This window comes from Symphodus melops (assembly GCF_947650265.1).
Source record: "Symphodus melops genome assembly, chromosome: 1".
NCBI classification, from domain to species: domain Eukaryota; kingdom Metazoa; phylum Chordata; class Actinopteri; order Labriformes; family Labridae; genus Symphodus; species Symphodus melops.
The window spans coordinates 5,509,432-5,527,040 of record NC_136691.1 but is presented as its reverse complement, the minus strand read 5'-3'; the positions used below and the strand labels follow the sequence as shown (position 1 = coordinate 5,527,040).

The 17,609-nt window shown below is 40.7% G+C and overlaps 1 protein-coding gene across 1 annotated transcript; it reads right to left on the bottom strand.

Moving 5' to 3' along the window:
- Positions 1-1,372: 1,372 nt before the first annotated feature.
- On the bottom strand, positions 1,373-13,431 carry thbs1b (thrombospondin 1b). Its single transcript, XM_079349929.1, has 23 exons — positions 13,226-13,431; positions 12,989-13,067; positions 12,257-12,816; positions 11,942-12,017; positions 11,509-11,592; positions 11,261-11,370; positions 10,691-10,816; positions 9,641-9,737; positions 8,573-8,746; positions 8,255-8,431; positions 7,986-8,159; positions 7,755-7,882; positions 7,472-7,624; positions 7,008-7,226; positions 6,757-6,864; positions 6,220-6,379; positions 5,969-6,087; positions 4,772-5,006; positions 4,387-4,614; positions 3,979-4,250; positions 3,784-3,881; positions 3,567-3,706; positions 1,373-3,452 (listed from the first exon to the last, which is right to left on the bottom strand). The coding sequence occupies exons 2-23, from the start codon at positions 13,050-13,052 to the stop codon at positions 3,445-3,447; spliced, it is 3,510 nt and encodes a 1,169-aa protein (XP_079206055.1). The 5' UTR covers positions 13,053-13,067; positions 13,226-13,431; the 3' UTR covers positions 1,373-3,444.
- Between the last annotated feature and the right edge of the window lie 4,178 nt (positions 13,432-17,609).

Here is a 17,609-nt window from a genome sequence, read left to right as displayed (position 1 = left end):
GTTTCAGAAACAGAGCTTTGTTTTTTTTTGCATCAACGGGGATGTCAAATCACACCACAAAACTCCTGCTGTATTGGAAAACGTTAGCCACCATGGACATTAATTTTCCCTTTGAATTTTCTCCTTTTCCGCGCTTATGTGTAAAGTAGTAGTATTGGTTTGATGTTTTTAGAGTAATTCACTGTGGAGTCCTTCTTGAGAAGAAAGCATCCAAAGAGACACATCAGTGGAAATCTGGTTGTAATCCCTTTTAAACATCAACACTTACCTTGAATCTGATTTCCAGAAAGAGGCAAACAAAACAAAAACACTTCATCTTGTTTTTCTGGACAGGTTGTCGTAAACCAATCTGGATATCATCTGGATGTGCCAAAAGATGTTTAAAGTTGACCAAGTGTTACGGTCAGTCCTCACAGGAAATTGGTACTGCAGGAATACACAAAAAAACCAAAACAAAAAAACAGATGTTATGTACAAGGTTGAACAGAACATCCTGAAAGTTACAGTGCACAACAAAATAGACACTTCCATAGACAAAGGTTTGTAAAGATGTTTTTAATTTAGAGAAGTTTTGATAAGCTAAAGATACATTTGAGGTCCAGTTGTTTTTCTGACCTGTTTTTGTTTTTCTTTTTGCCTAACATGATGTGTTTTCACCCCCCTTCTTCACGGCCAGTCAGTCAATGTCAAGGCTTGTGGAGGTCTAATATTTGCTCTCTGCACTGTTTAACCTTCTGCAGAGGTCAGTGGAGATCAGAGAGGCCAAACAGATCAAGCTGAGGAGCAGACGTCTGTGTCACATTCCTCATGAGGCCTTCATCACTGAGACGATATCTTTCTCCAAAGAGAAGAGTCTTAAAGTGTAACTTTGTTTGAGCTCTGGGGGAACTGGGTTATCATTTGACTGTGAGGCAGAAGACGTAATCCGACCTGGTTGACTTCCTTGATGTGTTTGTGTTGAAATGACTGAAATCATTCAAGTCCCTAATGACCAAGTCTTGACTTATGTAAGCGATTACTTATCCACAGTTTCAAATTTAAAGTAAAACATATTTTAATTTCAAAATTGCCAAAGCAAGATGTAGACTAAATGAACAATGGATGGAAAATTCTATCTCAAAGTAACTTTCAAAGTTTGTGCTGATAAAGACACGAACTATTCAGATCAACTGTTTTTGTCCAAGTCTGTAAATGTGTTTATTTCTGCTGTCCAAATAGACAATTTAGAATGGGTGTGTATGTGACTTCCAGAGCTTTTAGAGCCAGCCTCAAGTGGTCAATCAAGGAACTGCAGTTAGTAGCAGTTCTGCATTGCCTTCATTTTTTAACACCATAGGTTGACGCTTGAATATGACAAATAGAACAGACAAAATTGAGAATTTTAACAACTATTTATTATCTTGAAATATGTAACAAAATAACCGCTATGAATAAAAACAGCATTTTCTTTTTTACATCTAAGAAAAATGTTTACAGAAAAGCAAAACTAATTGTACAAAAATAATGGTAACATTGATACACAATAACAAAAAGAAGGTAAAAACAATAAAGAACAGAACATCCTCACGTCAGTGTGCAAACATTTTATACAGATGGACATGTGCCCTTTAGCAAGGCTACAAATCCTGATAAATTATTTAAATAGCATTTTTCTACATACACACACATACACACACACAAACACACACACACACACACACACACAAACACACCTACACACACACAAACACACCTACACACACACAAACACACACACACACACACACACACATCTCTTTCATACAGCTACACAAAAACAGAAGAATAATTTACCTGCTAAAAACAGCATTGGACATATGATAAAGCAATATTATTAATAAAAAAAGAAATCTCCCATTGTTCTGTAAATCTCACCAGGGCAGACCACAGGTTTGGGAGATTGTTGTGTTTTAAGATAACAAATGTCTTGACTATTTACAGCTCAGGCTACAGTAGCACTAAAATGTCCATCATTTCAAATGAATATGTAAATGTACTTAGGTTGAGTTTTAGTTTGATCAAATTGTACAACAGCAATGAGGTAATATTTGTACATCAAAGATTTCCTTTGTTTTTCATCTCTCTCTGAAGAAAAGGCACGCAAGTCTTATACACTTCATGCTAAAAAGCTCTATCTGAAGAAAAGCTAATTCACTTTGTACAGCAAAGGTAATATGACACTGACTAGAGTATACATAATGTTTCTGAAACCTAGCTTTACCTGATTTTGGGTTCAGTTTTCATTGTGATAGTGGGTGGATATTTTTCTTAAACTTATATTCAAAGCATTTAAGTTTCTTTAGCTGCCTACATTGTAGGCAAATGTCAATAAATTACATGTATTTACATTTTTTTTTTTTGAAATCCTCACAAGCTGAGGGAGATCAATTTCTTCTTAACCATGGTTTCATATAAGATTGAGGTTATTTTGGAGGGAATGTTGGCTTACAGATCACTGGCCGGTGCAATTTCTCGGTGAAGATATCATATCATAATCCATTTGTTTTTTTTTAGATTGATACTTGAAGGCTCTTACTTCCATCTTACCCTGAGAGTTGTTTAGTTAACAAGAAAACATAAACAAAGCTGATGATACTTGTAAGTTTAAAAGAGAGCCAACCCTCCCCCAAAAAATGTCCTTCTCTTTTTCAATGATTATAGATAGATTGGTAACAGCATTTTCTGGCCCCATTCATGTCCAGTCTTCCACATACAGTACACTTACGATCACAAACATTGAAAACATTATGTTCCCCTTATTTCTAGTTTGTTCCAATGCCCAATTGCTTTTGGAGTCGCGTGTCCTCATCAACAAAGATTTGTAACTGTAATTGCGTCTTCATCCTTTGAGTACTCAAAAGTTATATTGTTCAGAATCTACATCCTTGCAGATCTGATAAAGTGAACGTGATAATTCATCAGTTTTTTTTCTTTGGGATGTTCATTGAGAAGGTTAGGTTAAAAGACACAAAGGCTAAAGAGGGCAGACTTTAACAGAAACAGAGAGAGATGTAAAGGCTTAGAAGTGCATAGTCATCTATGGGGAGCATTCCCCCCCAGAGATAATGAGGTCTTTCAGAGAGCCAGCCAAGAAAGCAGGCAGAGCTGGGATAGAAAGGTGTTTCTGTTCAATTGGCAAAGGTAGCGGGCTTAGTTCTTTCTATTTTCCAGAGCTCTCCCTGCTGTCAAGATGCTAAGGATTGAAAGAATGGGCTCTCTGATCCTCAGGTAGTCAACAGGTAGGTACTCTGTCCGAACCTGCTTCAAGCTACCTTAAGGCTGACCACATGCCCCTTGCCGCGTCCAAGTGCGCGAACCGCAGAAGAAAGAGTTGCAGAGATTTCTGTCCCTGGACTTTGCATCAGAAAACGTAAGTTCATACTTTATACAAAAAAGGTGCAATCCTCAGCTCCCTGCGCCGTGCATTTAGACATCTGTTTAGAGAAAGAAACAAAGGAAGGGAGTGAGTATGGACTCCTCAGGGACACCATTGTATGAGCAGGCAATTTTTACAATCAGAATTTAGTTGATTTTATATTTATCCTTACCTCTGCATTCATACTTGAGGTCTGAGAAGTATACCATCTCTTGAGAGAAGACAAAAAGACCTAGCCTGCCACCTGCATATGTCTTGTCGTAGATGTTACCAGAGTCTGCCATGATCTTCTTGCCTTCATACATCACAACTCTTTTGAAATAAATGGAAAATGAAATCTGGTTAGGTCCAACTAGGTCTATGTGGAATACTAAAAGTCCTCCACCCACCTAAGAAGTCCTGTTCTCGGTCTGTGGATCAGATGCCATCTGTATGCGGTGAAGTCTTTCCATCCGATGTTCTTAGGGTCATGCCAGAGAGTGCGGACCTGGAGCATTTGGAAATCAAGAGCAAGTTTTTACATTACAATGATTTAAAAATATTCATTGTGGAAAAGAACTCCAAAACTTAAAAACATGTCCTACCTGTCCTGGGGTATTGCCTGTGTGCCAGAGGGCATTCCTTAGGTGCTCTCCAGGGCCAGTTGTGGAATTAACGACTTTAATGGACAAGCCAGAGTAGCCCTGAGCCTTGGTAGGTTTATTTGACCAATATGTCTGCGTAATCTGTTTCCACATCACCACATAGAACCTGGAACTGGACTGGTAGCCAAACACAAAGCCAGCATAATCATCATCCCTCTCTGTGTTGATGAAGAAAGTTCCACTGAAGTCCACAGAATTGAACTCATGGTAACCTGGATGAAAAATGCAACAATGAGGAACAGAGTTTTAATATAAAAAATCATTTGATGCATTTAATATTAAGTATACTGTCCTTGGGTAAAACCGGATGCATGCTTGAGACACTCAAAGTACATTCTTACTACTTACCAACAGCAATGCCAGGATCGCAATTAACAGTCTGCACCAGCTCTTTGCCCTGGTGGCGGACAACCCAGTTAGGATCAATCTGAGAAGTGCCTTTGGGGTCCAGAGGAACCATCTGGAACTTGCGGAAGTCAGTTTCGCTAATGTCAAAGTTCTCCGGACACACGTCGTATATGTCAGGAACATTGTCTTGATCAAAGTCATCTTTGCAAGCATCTCCACGACCATCACCTGAAAAAATACAGATTCATTTATCATAAGATCCTCTGTGTCCTGAAGATCTAGATAGAACTCTAGTTAGAAGCTGATTTATTTTTGTTTGGTAATTTAGAACCATTTGAAGTCTCTGAAGAATTTTGTGTAATTCGGATTGATAAAGTTTGCTCACCATCAACGTCCAGTTGGTCAGGGTTAAAGGCCAGTCTGCAGTTGTCCTTGTCATCTGGGATGCCATCGTTGTCATCATCATGGTCACATGCATCTCCCTTGCCATCTTTGTCATGGTCAGCTTGGTTAGCATTCGGAATGTAAGGGCAGTTATCCAGGTTGTTCTGGTGTCCGTCCTCATCAATGTCTTGGTTGCTATCACACTTGTCTCCCACACGGTCATCATCAGAATCCACCTGGAATGTTACAATGTTTTAGTGCCAGAACTGTAAAGTAACATATAGCTCATAAATTGTCAAAAAAAAATACATTAATAACATTTCATCCACTATGTATTCCTTCACCACAGTTCTGTCTTGCTACTCTTGTCAGTTTTTTTCACTAAAGCTTGTTCAAGATCTATCAGCAGTTTAAGAAAGTTTAAGCTTCACCAGACTGTATTGCTGTTCCTACTCCTTGTTAAGCAGGTTAATTAGCTTACGAGACACAACCTGCAGCACTGTGACAGACTAGGGGCAGCGGGGTAATGACAGTAGATGGAGGGGTTACGCAGGAATAGGATGTGTTGGTATGAATAACTTTTTCTGCTGTCAAACATCCCTATAAATCTACACTAAAAGGTTATTTTTGCGCTGCTTTTCTTGTCTTCGTAACAATGCGTATAACGAAATGTGTCTTTTATGGCCTTTAATTCAAGCATTTAATCAATTTTTTAGTACTAAATCATTGTAGATTCAGACTCACCCCGCCTTTCCCCACCCCTATTCTAAGTCCCGTTTTCAACACATTCCTATCTCCCAGTGTAGCATGGCACAGGTGGACTGAGAAGGCCCATGGTTTGCAGACAGGGCATGCACACAGCCTGGGGCCAGCCCATTCCTCAGTAATATCCAGCCTGGGGCCTCTTCTTTCACATTAGCCAACGAACGTCAATAGACCATTGAAAAGACTCAAAACACCCCCACCACGCCTTATTGAACTGATGTACCCTTGCACTCATATAGGATTTAGTCCACCTTTACATGCCGTGATAAAGCTTAGAAAGCTACACAGGGCTAATCACTGAAGCTCTGTCTCAATTGAAAGACCAATATATGCTGAGCTATGGAGAAAAGAAGGGAGATGAATTTGGATTATTGTTGTTGGGTGAAGTGGAAGGAAGTGAAAAAGGGCTGTATGCTCATTGAAGTCAACACACCTGATCAGGATTATGTTCTAACGGGCAATTGTCGCACATGTCACCCACGCCGTCCAGATCTGTATCTCTCTGATCCACATTGTACACATATGGGCAGTTGTCCTTCTCATTTAGTATGCCTGTGAAATAAATGGAAGTAAAATATTGAGGTTCAGTACATAAATATGTTGGTCAAAAAGCATGACCCAAATTTAGCACATGTATAAAGATTTGCCAATAATTTTCTATTGTACACATTTTGTAACACTCACCATCTCCATCGATGTCAACAGCACAGGCATCTCCCTCTCCATTGTTGTCTGTGTCCGTCTGGTCTGGGTTACTATTGTAGGGGCAGTTGTCACAGCGGTCACCCACATCATCGCGATCATAGTCATACTGCCTGGGGTTATACACGAAGGGACAGTTGTCCTGTTCCAAAAAAAACCACAAAAAACAATTGTGAAGTTAAGAATTGATTTCCACCAGCAGTTCTTGCCATTTTTCTTTTCAGCCAAAAGTGATCTTTTTACAGGGAGAAATTGGTGGTAAATGTGTGAAGCCCCTTCAGGCCCGAAACTTAATGTTAGAATTTGTGGTTTTGGCTAAGGTTGGTAGATCTGCTTTCCTGCTGGCCCCCCATCCCACCAACCCCCCTCAACCTGCCTTTTTATGAGCCCAGATGAATTATTAATGAAAAATAACAGTCATCAAACACACACACACACACACACACACACACACACACACACGTCCTTGTTGAAACATATTTATATCCATTTTTGTATGTGTATGAGTATTTCACTCACCCTGTCATCAGGAATGCTGTCATTGTCATCATCACTATCACAAGCATCTCCAATTCCGTCCTTATCGTAATCTTCCTGCCCAGAGTTGGGGAGGTTTGGGCAGTTGTCCTGAATTACAAAAAACAGTCATATATGATATAAAATATACATGTTATCAAGCAAAAAAATTTAGTTAAGTTTCTTAACTCAATTTTCTCACAATACTGTCATAACATTCACCATATAGTTTTTTTTGCTCAGTCACTGCTTACCTTTTTGCAGTGGTATGTGGCGTTTTCCACACAAACCAAGTCAGCATTGGGCCACCCATCCAAATCTGTGTCCTCTCCACATATATGGCCATTGCCAGCATAGCCAGGCTTGCACTCGCAGCGGTACATGGGATCGGCAAAGTGTCCAAGGTAGTTACAACGGGCATTTTTGTTGCAGTCATGGCTTCCGTCCAGACAGGGATTACGGGGTGTGCACACCTGGAGAGTGGAGAGGCATGCATAGTCAGAATCACCAGTGATCAGTCTCGCTGTGCATAGTCCAAATTCAGAACATTCTGTTCATACAAAGGCCGACTTTCATCACAATGACTTCTGCCCTGAAGACACAAGTGACGTGTATTATCCACCACCTATCCCTGTTTTCACTATTCATTTCTTATCAACTTGTTCTTTTTTCAAGTCATTTACCTTTTGGTTGTTCTCTCAACTACAAGTGTACTTGCCTGTTTCTTAGCAGTAGCTTGCTCCACACCTCTACCAAACGGTTGAGGTCCCGAGTAGCGAGGAGGGCAGGGCAGACAGTTGTATCCGGGATCTGTGTTCTCACAGCGGTGCACGCCGTTAAACTCAAAGCAAGCGTCTGGAACCTCCTTGCACTGTTTAATGTTGAATGAAAAGAACCACCACAACTTTTACATTTGGAGACTTTGTAAATGTTCCACAGAGCATCGAACTGACTGTCTTTATTGCTAACATAAACTTTAACAATGTATAAGGAATTTTTACCTCATCAACATCTTTACACTTGATGCCATTGCCGCTGTAACCAGCTGGGCACTTTCCACACTTCCAGGAGCCATCAGGGAAACTAGTGCACTTGGATCCAGCAAAACAGGGGTTGGACAGGCATCCATCTGAAAACATCAATATTGGCTCATTATAATGATAAGAAATGGTTTGACTAGTTCAATACATTGAATCTAATTGTAGAAGCTATGTCAGATTAACATGACTTACCAACTGGGCAGGCTTTCTTGTTGCACAACTGGCTCTCTTTGGCATCACCAATACATTCTTTTCCACCATATTTTGGAGCAGGGTCATTGCACAGGCGCTTACGAGTCTGTCCACCACCTCCACAGGTGAGAGAGCAGCTATCCCATGGTGACCAGGGTCCCCAGTTACCATTGACTAAGAGAGACCAGTTGGAAATATGATCAATTTCTATCCTTGCTGAACACAGTAAAAATGAAACAATGTAACAATTATCAGATGGTTGGACTTACTCGGGCAGGGAGACTTCTGACACTTCTCAGTTTGACGGCCCTCACCAACACAGTCCTTGCCTCCAAGTTGAGGGGTGGGGGAGTTGCAAAGGCGGATACGGGTGATGACACCAGCACCACAGGTGACAGAGCAGGATGACCAGGGTGACCAATGGCTCCAGTTGCCGTCCTGCTTGACTGAAGGCATTAAAGAAAGGTCAGAGGTCAGTTATTGGGAGACAAAATGTTGCACCACCGTGGCTCTATATCAAACAAAACAAAAAGGTTCATGCTCATCTTTAAATGGTGTTCACTAATTTGTCTGTTGTGTGAACTTACAGCGCTTGTCACACTCCTGGAGGTAGCAGTCACGGGTCTGCACGGAGGTACCCTCACAGTTGTTATTGATACGGTCGCAAGAGCGCCCACGCTGCTGGATGCCCCGCCCACATGAAACGGAACAATGGGTCCATTCAGACCAAGGCGACCAGCCGCCCTCTGCATAGTCGCTCACTGAGCAGAGGGGAGAGTGAGAGAATATGAGCGAGAGGGGAAGAAGGAGACAATAAAGGAGCTATTCCAGTGAGGCAGTACCCCTTCACAAACACCCCCCTAGTCTAAATGAGGAGGGAAAGCTCCTAAAGCGGAGGCTAATAATGTGGATTTAGCTGGGACTTTTGGATTGAAAGAAAACCCTATTTTGAGAGGGAGGGCAGGGACTAACACTTTGAGAGAGGTTGGTGAAACAGAAAGAGCCACTGTCCTCAGGATACATCAAGATGCCCCACTGGCTTATGTTTTCCTAAAGAGGAAACAGATTTTGCAAACATGGCCCTGGGTGTGTAATGACTGCAACAAGTGGCTGAGGTCTGGATGAATGCGGCTCCCTCTGTTTATTTAGGTTTTAAAGGAGGAGGACAGCCAAGCCTGCATAGGTATGAAGAACATGTCACTTCTCCCCGTGTGGAAGATGCCTCCACTAAACAGCCAACCCATTTTCCATCCAACTTTGACCAATTTGGCAAATTACAGCTATTTGAGCTCGAAGATTCAAAGATGTTTTGGAGCACAAAGCGCCAGTGTTCCAAACACATAAGCACCCTCTCATGTACTGGGATGTTATTGCAGTTAAATCATCACTATATTTTTTTTCTTTTCTTGAATAGAATCCTTTGCACATTTTAAAATGATTTGTGGTATTTTGTTTTCTAAAGAAAATCAATAATAACAGCTCTTTTATTGAATGGGCCAGCGTTTTACTCTGTTAGTAAAATCTTTTGCACTCTAGCTTAAGAGCACCATAAGTACAGTAGCTTATAGTGCAGGTTTAAATCACTACAGGGATTGTACTTTCCTAAAACTCTGCAGATTCTAGGCTTTATTAAAAAAAAAAAAAGAAATGCTTACGTGTGCCGCAGGTTGGACAGCACTCTCCATCGGGTACTGTAGCATTAGAGCAGGGCATCAGGGGGCAGGAAATCTTGCGACACACAGTAGCAGAGTTCTGCCAAAGCACATGGTGAAAAATTTTTTTAACTCTTGCTGTATGTTTTAAACAGTGTGGATATCACTCAAGTGTGCATATCAAGTCAATGTGTTGGGTTCAATCCCCAGCACCTAATAAAATGCAGATGCCACAGAACAAAGTGTAGAGCTGAATGTTACGAAAACCTATTTGAATAAATGCGTTTTCAAGGGTAATTATTTTAGTTCAATTCTTACACCATATTCGTGCAACTATCTCATTAAATTCTCTGCACAGCATCTCAGTTTACGCAACTTTACCATGCCAAAAATAAAAAGCAGAGTTTTGGCTGAGAAGAGATACCCCCACTGACAACAACCTGCTCACTGGGTCAGCAGAGGTTGGGACCGAAGCCAAAGACAGATAATGAATGTTGGTTTCAGAATGAAGCTGGATTGGGCACTGAGCCCTGAACAAGGAAAGCCAGCTTGGAATCACAGCCTGTTCACCTGTGAGGGTATAAATGACACCAACTGCCTCTAATTATGCATCCTAATGTTCCCCCTCCTGGAGCTGATCACTGACAGAGAATAAAGCAGAAATAAACATTATAGGGAGTCACTTCTACCTGTGATATTCAGGGTTCTGTCCTGCAATCTTTTTGTCAGGGAAGATTATTCGTAACACTTCTCAGAGCCAGTGTGTCTCTTAATTACAGCAATACATCACTTTAAGTCTGGTCGAGTCCCCCAAGGCCACACTCAAGTTGAACTTCTGACAGCAGACCTCTCATTACAACAGTAAAGGCTGTTGGCCTAGCGCCAGGGCTTCACACTGCTAATTACCAAACAAACCTGTTGAGTGGTCCTAAATGTGTGTGTGTGTGTGCCTCAGGGTGAGTGGTCTTTACATACAAGTGTGTGTGTACAAAGAAGTCAAGAGCATGGAGTGCATCCCCCCCTGACTTGTTCTTCAGACACTGAAGATCTCACCTGACAAGTGCACTCTGTGCAGTCGTCGATGGTCCACTCGTCTCTGTTCTTGTGCACAATGCCGTTGTGGATGCAGACACCACTGTGTATGCCGATGCGGGTGTTAATCAGCTTGTTCTCATCAGTCTGGGAGGGAGGTGGAGGAGAATGAAAACATACATCTTTGTTGATTGGTTAGCTGGCAAATACTATCTGTCCTGGGGTCTGCACTAAAATGTGCGACATAATGAGGATACAAGAGAACTTGGAGCACATTCAATAAATACGACTGTAAAAAACAAGACTAACTTTATTGCTGATTATGTGCATAACATTAAGGGGGTAAGAGGAAATATGTCGTAAAACTCTACATTGTTTTTAAAAACAGTCCTTTTTTCCATTGCACTCATCCCTTTCTCAATTTGATAAACAATGAACTGTTTTTCCTATACTAAATTTGACCACTGAATCTGAGCTAACATCTGCCACAGAGACAACAAGACACTCACAACACACACAGACACACACACCTACACACACACACAAAGAAAAACTGGCAGCAGAAAGGCATCATGCAGGTTTCTTTCTTACCAGCCTGCGGAGTTCATTGGACAGCTCCTTGACCACCACACCGAGGCCCTTCAGCTCCTTAAACATGCTGATCAGGTCATCACAGGAGAAGCCACAGACCATCTGTAGGTCTTTATTAGGACAAAAACACGGAAACAGAGGTCGAGATGAATATAATAATTATATTATATTGGGTTAGTTGCTATAGGAAAGAGTCTGATCAACAGACATAAGCCACACATGTTCGACTTGAATGCAGCTGTGATTACCTTTAGTCTTGTGTCCAGTGTACTCTGTTCTGATGGCTGAGGAGCCATTCAAGTTCTCCAGGATCATCGTGTCGGTTGTGATGGCTAGACAAAGAACAGACACATGAACAAATCACATCACTGCGCACTTGTCTTTATGGTTGATTTATAATGACAAAAGGAATTGTTATTAAAATCTGACAACTCCCACACTGCTCTTAAATGAAATGAAAAGTAATACTGAATGGCTTAGTGAACATACTTAGAGACCACAACACCCTGAGATATTTGAAAATGGCATTCCTGTGTTACAAGTGGTAACTGTTCTCCCACGGAGGGACTTATGTAGAAATCAGCATGCAGTTTTAGTGTTTATACACATTTGTTTGAAAGGGACTTGGCAGTATTTGAAGCAAATGAGTGAACACAGAAGACGTCACGTCTGGTTACTTACTGCTTTGGCACCCTTTGTTGCGCAGGATGGCATCCAGTGTGGTTCCAAACACAAACCGCACGTTTTGTAGGACTCCCTGCAACGATCAATTTTCAGTTTAGGCTATAATCCGGTGCGTCAGCAAATAAAACCGCTTATCATTGCATGGATTAAAGCGTCAAGATAACAATTCAGTCCTGCAATTTGTGCGCTTTTACGCATTTGGAGATACATTTGCGCATTTAACTAAAATTCTCTGACAATATTAAACGAAGCCATTGCCTCATTGAAATAAAACTTAAAGATCAATCCAACGTCTGTGCTCCTTGCTCTCACCATGAACCTTTCATTCACGGCTCCTTTGCCAATTCTGAGGCGCGCGTTGGCCGGGGTCTCCACTGTCAGGATACTCTGGATGGGCGCATCCAGCTCGGCTGTGTTCACCTCCTCACATCCTGCGTACAGTTGCGCGCGATCCTCCTGCACGAACAGCGTGATGTTCTTCCAGTGGCCCGTAGCCAGATCCACATCCTCAATGGAAACCACCTGCTGCTTATTCTCGGTGGAGTAAACTATGTCCAAGGTGTTCGCCTTGCCGTTGGAGACTATTTCAAACACGGGGCCGGAGCCGTCCTGCTTCTCCACGGTCAGAAGGCTTCCCCTGGTCCGTTTAAACTGCTTGAAGTTGAGCAGGAGGAGGAACCCCCTCTCTGCGTGGATGGAATCGATCAGGTCCCTAAAGGCACTCTCGGGGACGGGGGGGATCAGGTCCGGGTTAAGGATCTTGTAGGCGGGGCTGTAAGGGTCGTCTCCTTTCACCAGGGTGACCCCGTGGTTCTTCTTGGGGACTTGGACGAGCTCAAACAGGTCAAACACGCTATTGTCGTCTCGCGACTCTGCAGTGGAATAATAACAAGCAGTCAGTCTTTGTTTGGCACTGAACTGGATCTATGTTGTTTTCAGTTTCTATAGAGCACTTTGTAAAGAAATGCAAAAAATTTCTAATCTGTAAAAGGAGCTTGTATTCTGCAGAGCTTAATTTAAATTACCCGGCTGAGCCCAACTCACCTGCGGTCCGTGCACTCTCGCAGGTCCAAAGCATCAAGAGCAAAAAAATCCCTGTCAACTTCATGGTAAAGCCTGCTGCCTGTGACAGAAAAAAAACGAAAAACAAATCAAACCTTTTTTAACTTTAATGTCAACAAATCAAGCCTGCAACAGGTTGAAAACTTCCATCCATCCGCAATTAAAGCCAGTGCAGCCACAGAAATAAAGAGCAGCCCTCAAATAATATTTGCAACTCACCTGCTTAACAAAAACAGCAGAGAAAACAATGATAAAATCCAATAAGTGACAAAAAAACAGCAATAATCCTCAAGTATGAATTGATAGCGAGTTATCTAAAAGTAAAAAAGTTCCTCCTTTCAATAAAAAAAGGAAATAATAATGAATTATTTCGGTCTTTATTTATCCTTATGTATGAAATCTTGTCCTTTCTGGTTTCGGCCGCTAAAAACTCGCTTTTAAGCCGAGGGGGACAAAGTGCTATTTAAATAGTTTGATGCCATTCCTAAGAAGTGGCCTCGTCCAATCACGAAGAGGGCTGAAAAAGGGACGAGCTTAGAGAGAGAGAGAGAGAGAGAGAGAGAGAGAGAGAGAGAGAGAGAGAGAGAGAGAGAGAGAGAGAGAGAGAGAGAGAGAGAGAGAGAGAGACCTCAGTGTGTTGCACTCAGACTCTTAATGGGGCAGTGTTTCCTCTTACAGCCTCCATCCATCAGTCCTCAGAAGCATAATTCCGTCTCAGGGCTTCCCATAAGCACACCACTGGGTACCGTTAGTTCTATAATATCCCAATAGTGCCTCTCTGTTATGCAAAATGAAACGAAACCTGCAAGTCCTACATGTCATCATTGCAGTTCCCTGTGGCATTAGCAGCTGCAATATGTCAAATACTCTTACGCACAAGTGGAAAAATAATAATTATTTAAGTCTTTAACGACGTTATCCAATGTAGATACAGTGTGTAAATCAATAATAGAGTGAGGGTATAATTTTATTTCCATGTCATGTTGGTCTTATATCAGGTCTGAAGAGCTTCAGTCGAGAATTTCAGTGACTCACAGCTGGTTGCAGTTCCAGCTCTTTCCGCTAGGAGTCGACGTGAGTGCACTGGAGGGGGCTTGAGGCAGTATAAGGTACTTCTGCAGCACACTTGAATTTACACTTTGAATTATTAGTGTTGATGATATTTCTGGTGATTGCACAATTCGTTTGTAAGAGTCATAAACAAGTGAATGTAGAAGGCGTCCTCCAAAGCCAACATCATTAGCATGTTTAATCTGAGCAAATGAACAGGTAGAAGAAAGAAAGAAAGAAAGAAAGAAAGAAAGAAAGAAAGAAAGAAGGAAAGAAGTTCATGCACTAAAACAGATTTAAACAGAACCAATGCATCTAAAAATATCTTTCTGACCTGCTCACTGACTGACAGCCAATCAGATCCTTCAGATCAGCAGGGTCTTCTGAATTTACCAAGAGACATGAATAAAAACACTTGGAAGAAGAGATTAAAAATAGTATTCTAATAAGGCTTGCAGTGCAATTGCCAAATAAATCAAGAGAGACTGTGTTATCATTGAATTGAACAACAATCATTAAGACATGAGTCAAATCAAGCAGTGAAGAATTGTTATTATATCAGTTATTCACGGTGCAGCTATTCAAGCTCAACTGACACCAAATTTGGTCATTTGACCTCAGTTTGTTGTTGCATGTTTTTTCCAGGAGAATTTCAGCTTCCAGGAGAAGCAGTTTTATATTTAATGGCTGATTCATAATAACCAAACACTAAACTGTTTATTCAGAAGTAAACCACTGTTAGTTTACAGGCAGAATTCCTTCTTATTTACCAGATGTTGCCATACAGGGGATTTGTTTCTCTTTGTTGAAGTGAACTCCCACTGAATCACTATAAACATCTGTCGCTTGATACACAGTATCACCAATTCTCATGAACTCCTGTCAATCCGGTTGTAAATTGATCTGGTATGGTATGTTGGTGAAACCATAAAATTATTGATTTGATGAGTGATTTAGTGGATAAACAGAATGAACTCTGTAGGCCTCTGTATTTGGGTTTTCCCTTTCCCTAACATTTAGACAGCTTAGGAGAAAACTGTGTTTTATTATGATGCACAGATTTGAGCATGAGCATGGATTTACTCATCAAAAAGAGCTCAAATTAGACACAGTGATATCACTAAAATCAGCCTATCTTAATAAAGGTGGTGACAGATGTATGTGGTTGTTTTTGTGTTTACCTACATGTACCGTCTTTTTAAATTGCTGTGACTTCCCATGTTGTGTTTTGTTGTTTTAATGTGTTTGCGATTGTGTGTGGCTGGTCTCTCTTGTAAAAGATACTTTTAATCCTAATGGGACTTTCTGGAAGCTTGCATGAGCAGTTCAGGGATTTTTCAGTAATATGAGCCTTTTTGCAATACTTTACCAGTACCTCTAAACAGAAGATTTGTTTTATTATTACTTTAGATGTACCATACAGCGCTTATTATCCTTGCATAAAAGGCAAGAACCTGAGGAAGCAGCTTGTTAAAGATATATTCTTCCTGGTAATGACTGGATTTCAGCCAGTACTCATTGTTAAGGTGTCAAATATGGACGCAGTGTCAGCCGTCTGCGTCTCATACAAATCATAGTAGAAGCATGTCCTATTGTATCTAGAGCCTGACCAATAATTAGCTGGTTTATATATATGTTTGCCAATATTAGAATATCACGTAACAATCAGTATCGGCTGATTTTTTTCCTCTATGTGCTGATATAACAAAATTGTATTCAATTTAATTTGATGTATTTTTATAATTGTTTATTTCTATATTTCTGTTATTCTCACCAATACAGGTGTTTTTTCAAACGTATATTTCCTTTTCACAAATGCTTAATAACTGTACTTTAGAGATTGCTCCTCGGTCATAAGGAAAACAGACAATATTTGGTAATATTTGGTGTACGTAGACATTTCTAATTTAAACAGATTTAAAATACTGTTTGCCGTTCACAAACGCGGAATGAGGAGCTCTTTGTGCTGCACCGTAGTTTGCTTGTTGTTGTTACACATGCCTTTTTTTTTAGGCAATGTGACAGGATTCAGCTCTGAGTTTGAAAGGCATTTATACAAGTGACACTGTAATGGAGCTGAGAAGTCCTGGGCTGTATGGTCTACCCTGAGGGGTGCTGAGGTCAGAACTGAGCTGACTCTTCTGGTGCCTGTGTGTCTCAGATCAGGAGTCGTTATGGGCTCTGCAGCTAGCTTGTTTCAGCCTGCGCAAAAAGGGATGCTGTCAATGCCTCAGGTGCACAGCTGACTTTTTTACAGTGGGATATTAAAATATGTACCGATTTATATTTTTCCGTTTTGAAAGACCTTGACCCCAAGTGAGCAGAAGAGCCAACATGTTGTTGATCAATTCGGGAGCCTGTTTGGGCTCATTTAAAACGTGTGTTTGTTTTTGGTTATTTTCTAAGCTCAGCCACTGAAGAAGAAAGCCCATGTGCAGAAAGAAGTGCTGTTTTTGGCAGAGGAAAATATACACAGAAGGATCAAGAGAGAATTTGTCTGAATACATACAGACTGCCACACACATTCACTAAGAACTGCTGGTTTCAGGATGCTTTTTGCTGTTGTTGCTGCACAGCAAACAGGAGGGGAGGAGAAGACAAGGGAGAAACCATCAGAGAAGAGATAGAAGAAAACCAGAAAAAAAAGGAGGTGGGAAGAATCAAGGAGAAGAAGATATAAGAAAACAATGAAAGAAGTACAGAGTTAGGAGAGGGAGGAAAAGGAGAGGAGGAAAACAGCAACATCAATATGAAGATATTTTAAAAAAGGAGTGGAAACAAAGAGGAAATAGTAAGCATATAATATATAACTTTATTGATCCCCAATTGGAAAATTCGGGCGTTGCAGCAGCAGCAGTAATTAAAAAAAAAGAGTCAAAACAATGAATAAAGTAGTAACATAAATAGAATTCTAAAAATAGTAAAGGGGATATATACAGAAGACTATACATTATAGGGTGAACTCAACAGGAAAATGAATAAATTATGTGCAGTAAATGGCAGGTTAAAGTGACAAGAAAAACATTTAAGTGTTTAGAGGTGTTATATAAAAAATAAAGTAGGTTATAAGGAGTAAAAATATGGTGGGCAAGGGGACGCAAATGGTGAGCGGATGAATAACGAATATTGTGAGGAAACTAAGTGGTGAAAGAAGATGAGGGAAAGGGAAAAACAATGAAAAAGGACAAGGAGATGAATAAAGAAAATTTGGAATTGAGCAAAAACAATAAAAAAAAGATGTCATGAGGAAAAGAAGAGGAGCAAAAGGAAGAGACAGGAACATAAATCATGAGAGGAGGAACAAACAAAGATGGGAGACTAGCAGTAAAACACGGAGAAGACTAAATGGGAAGCAAATGGAGAAAAAATGAAAACAACACGTACAAAGGAAAATACAAAGAGGAAAAACTAAAGGAGAAGCAAATTAAGACAGAGAAAATGACAAACAAGCAAAGGACAGCAGAGAGAAATTTGGAAAACAGTAAGAAATTATAACAAGACCAGTAACAGAAGGAAGGAAAAAGGGAACCATAAAATGAAAGGAAATGGGAGA

Excerpts from the sequence above, each read along its gene's own strand:
- thbs1b (XM_079349929.1), bottom strand. The coding sequence starts at position 13,052 with ATGAAGTTGACAGGGATTTTTTTGCTCTTGATGCTTTGGACCTGCGAG. Across the intron at positions 8,432-8,572 it reads CCAGGAGTGTGACAAGCGCT|TCAAGCAGGACGGCAACTGG; the intron begins GTAAGTTCACAC and ends TAATGCCTTCAG. Across the intron at positions 4,615-4,771 it reads TGACCAACTGGACGTTGATG|GTGATGGTCGTGGAGATGCT; the intron begins GTGAGCAAACTT and ends GTATTTTTTCAG.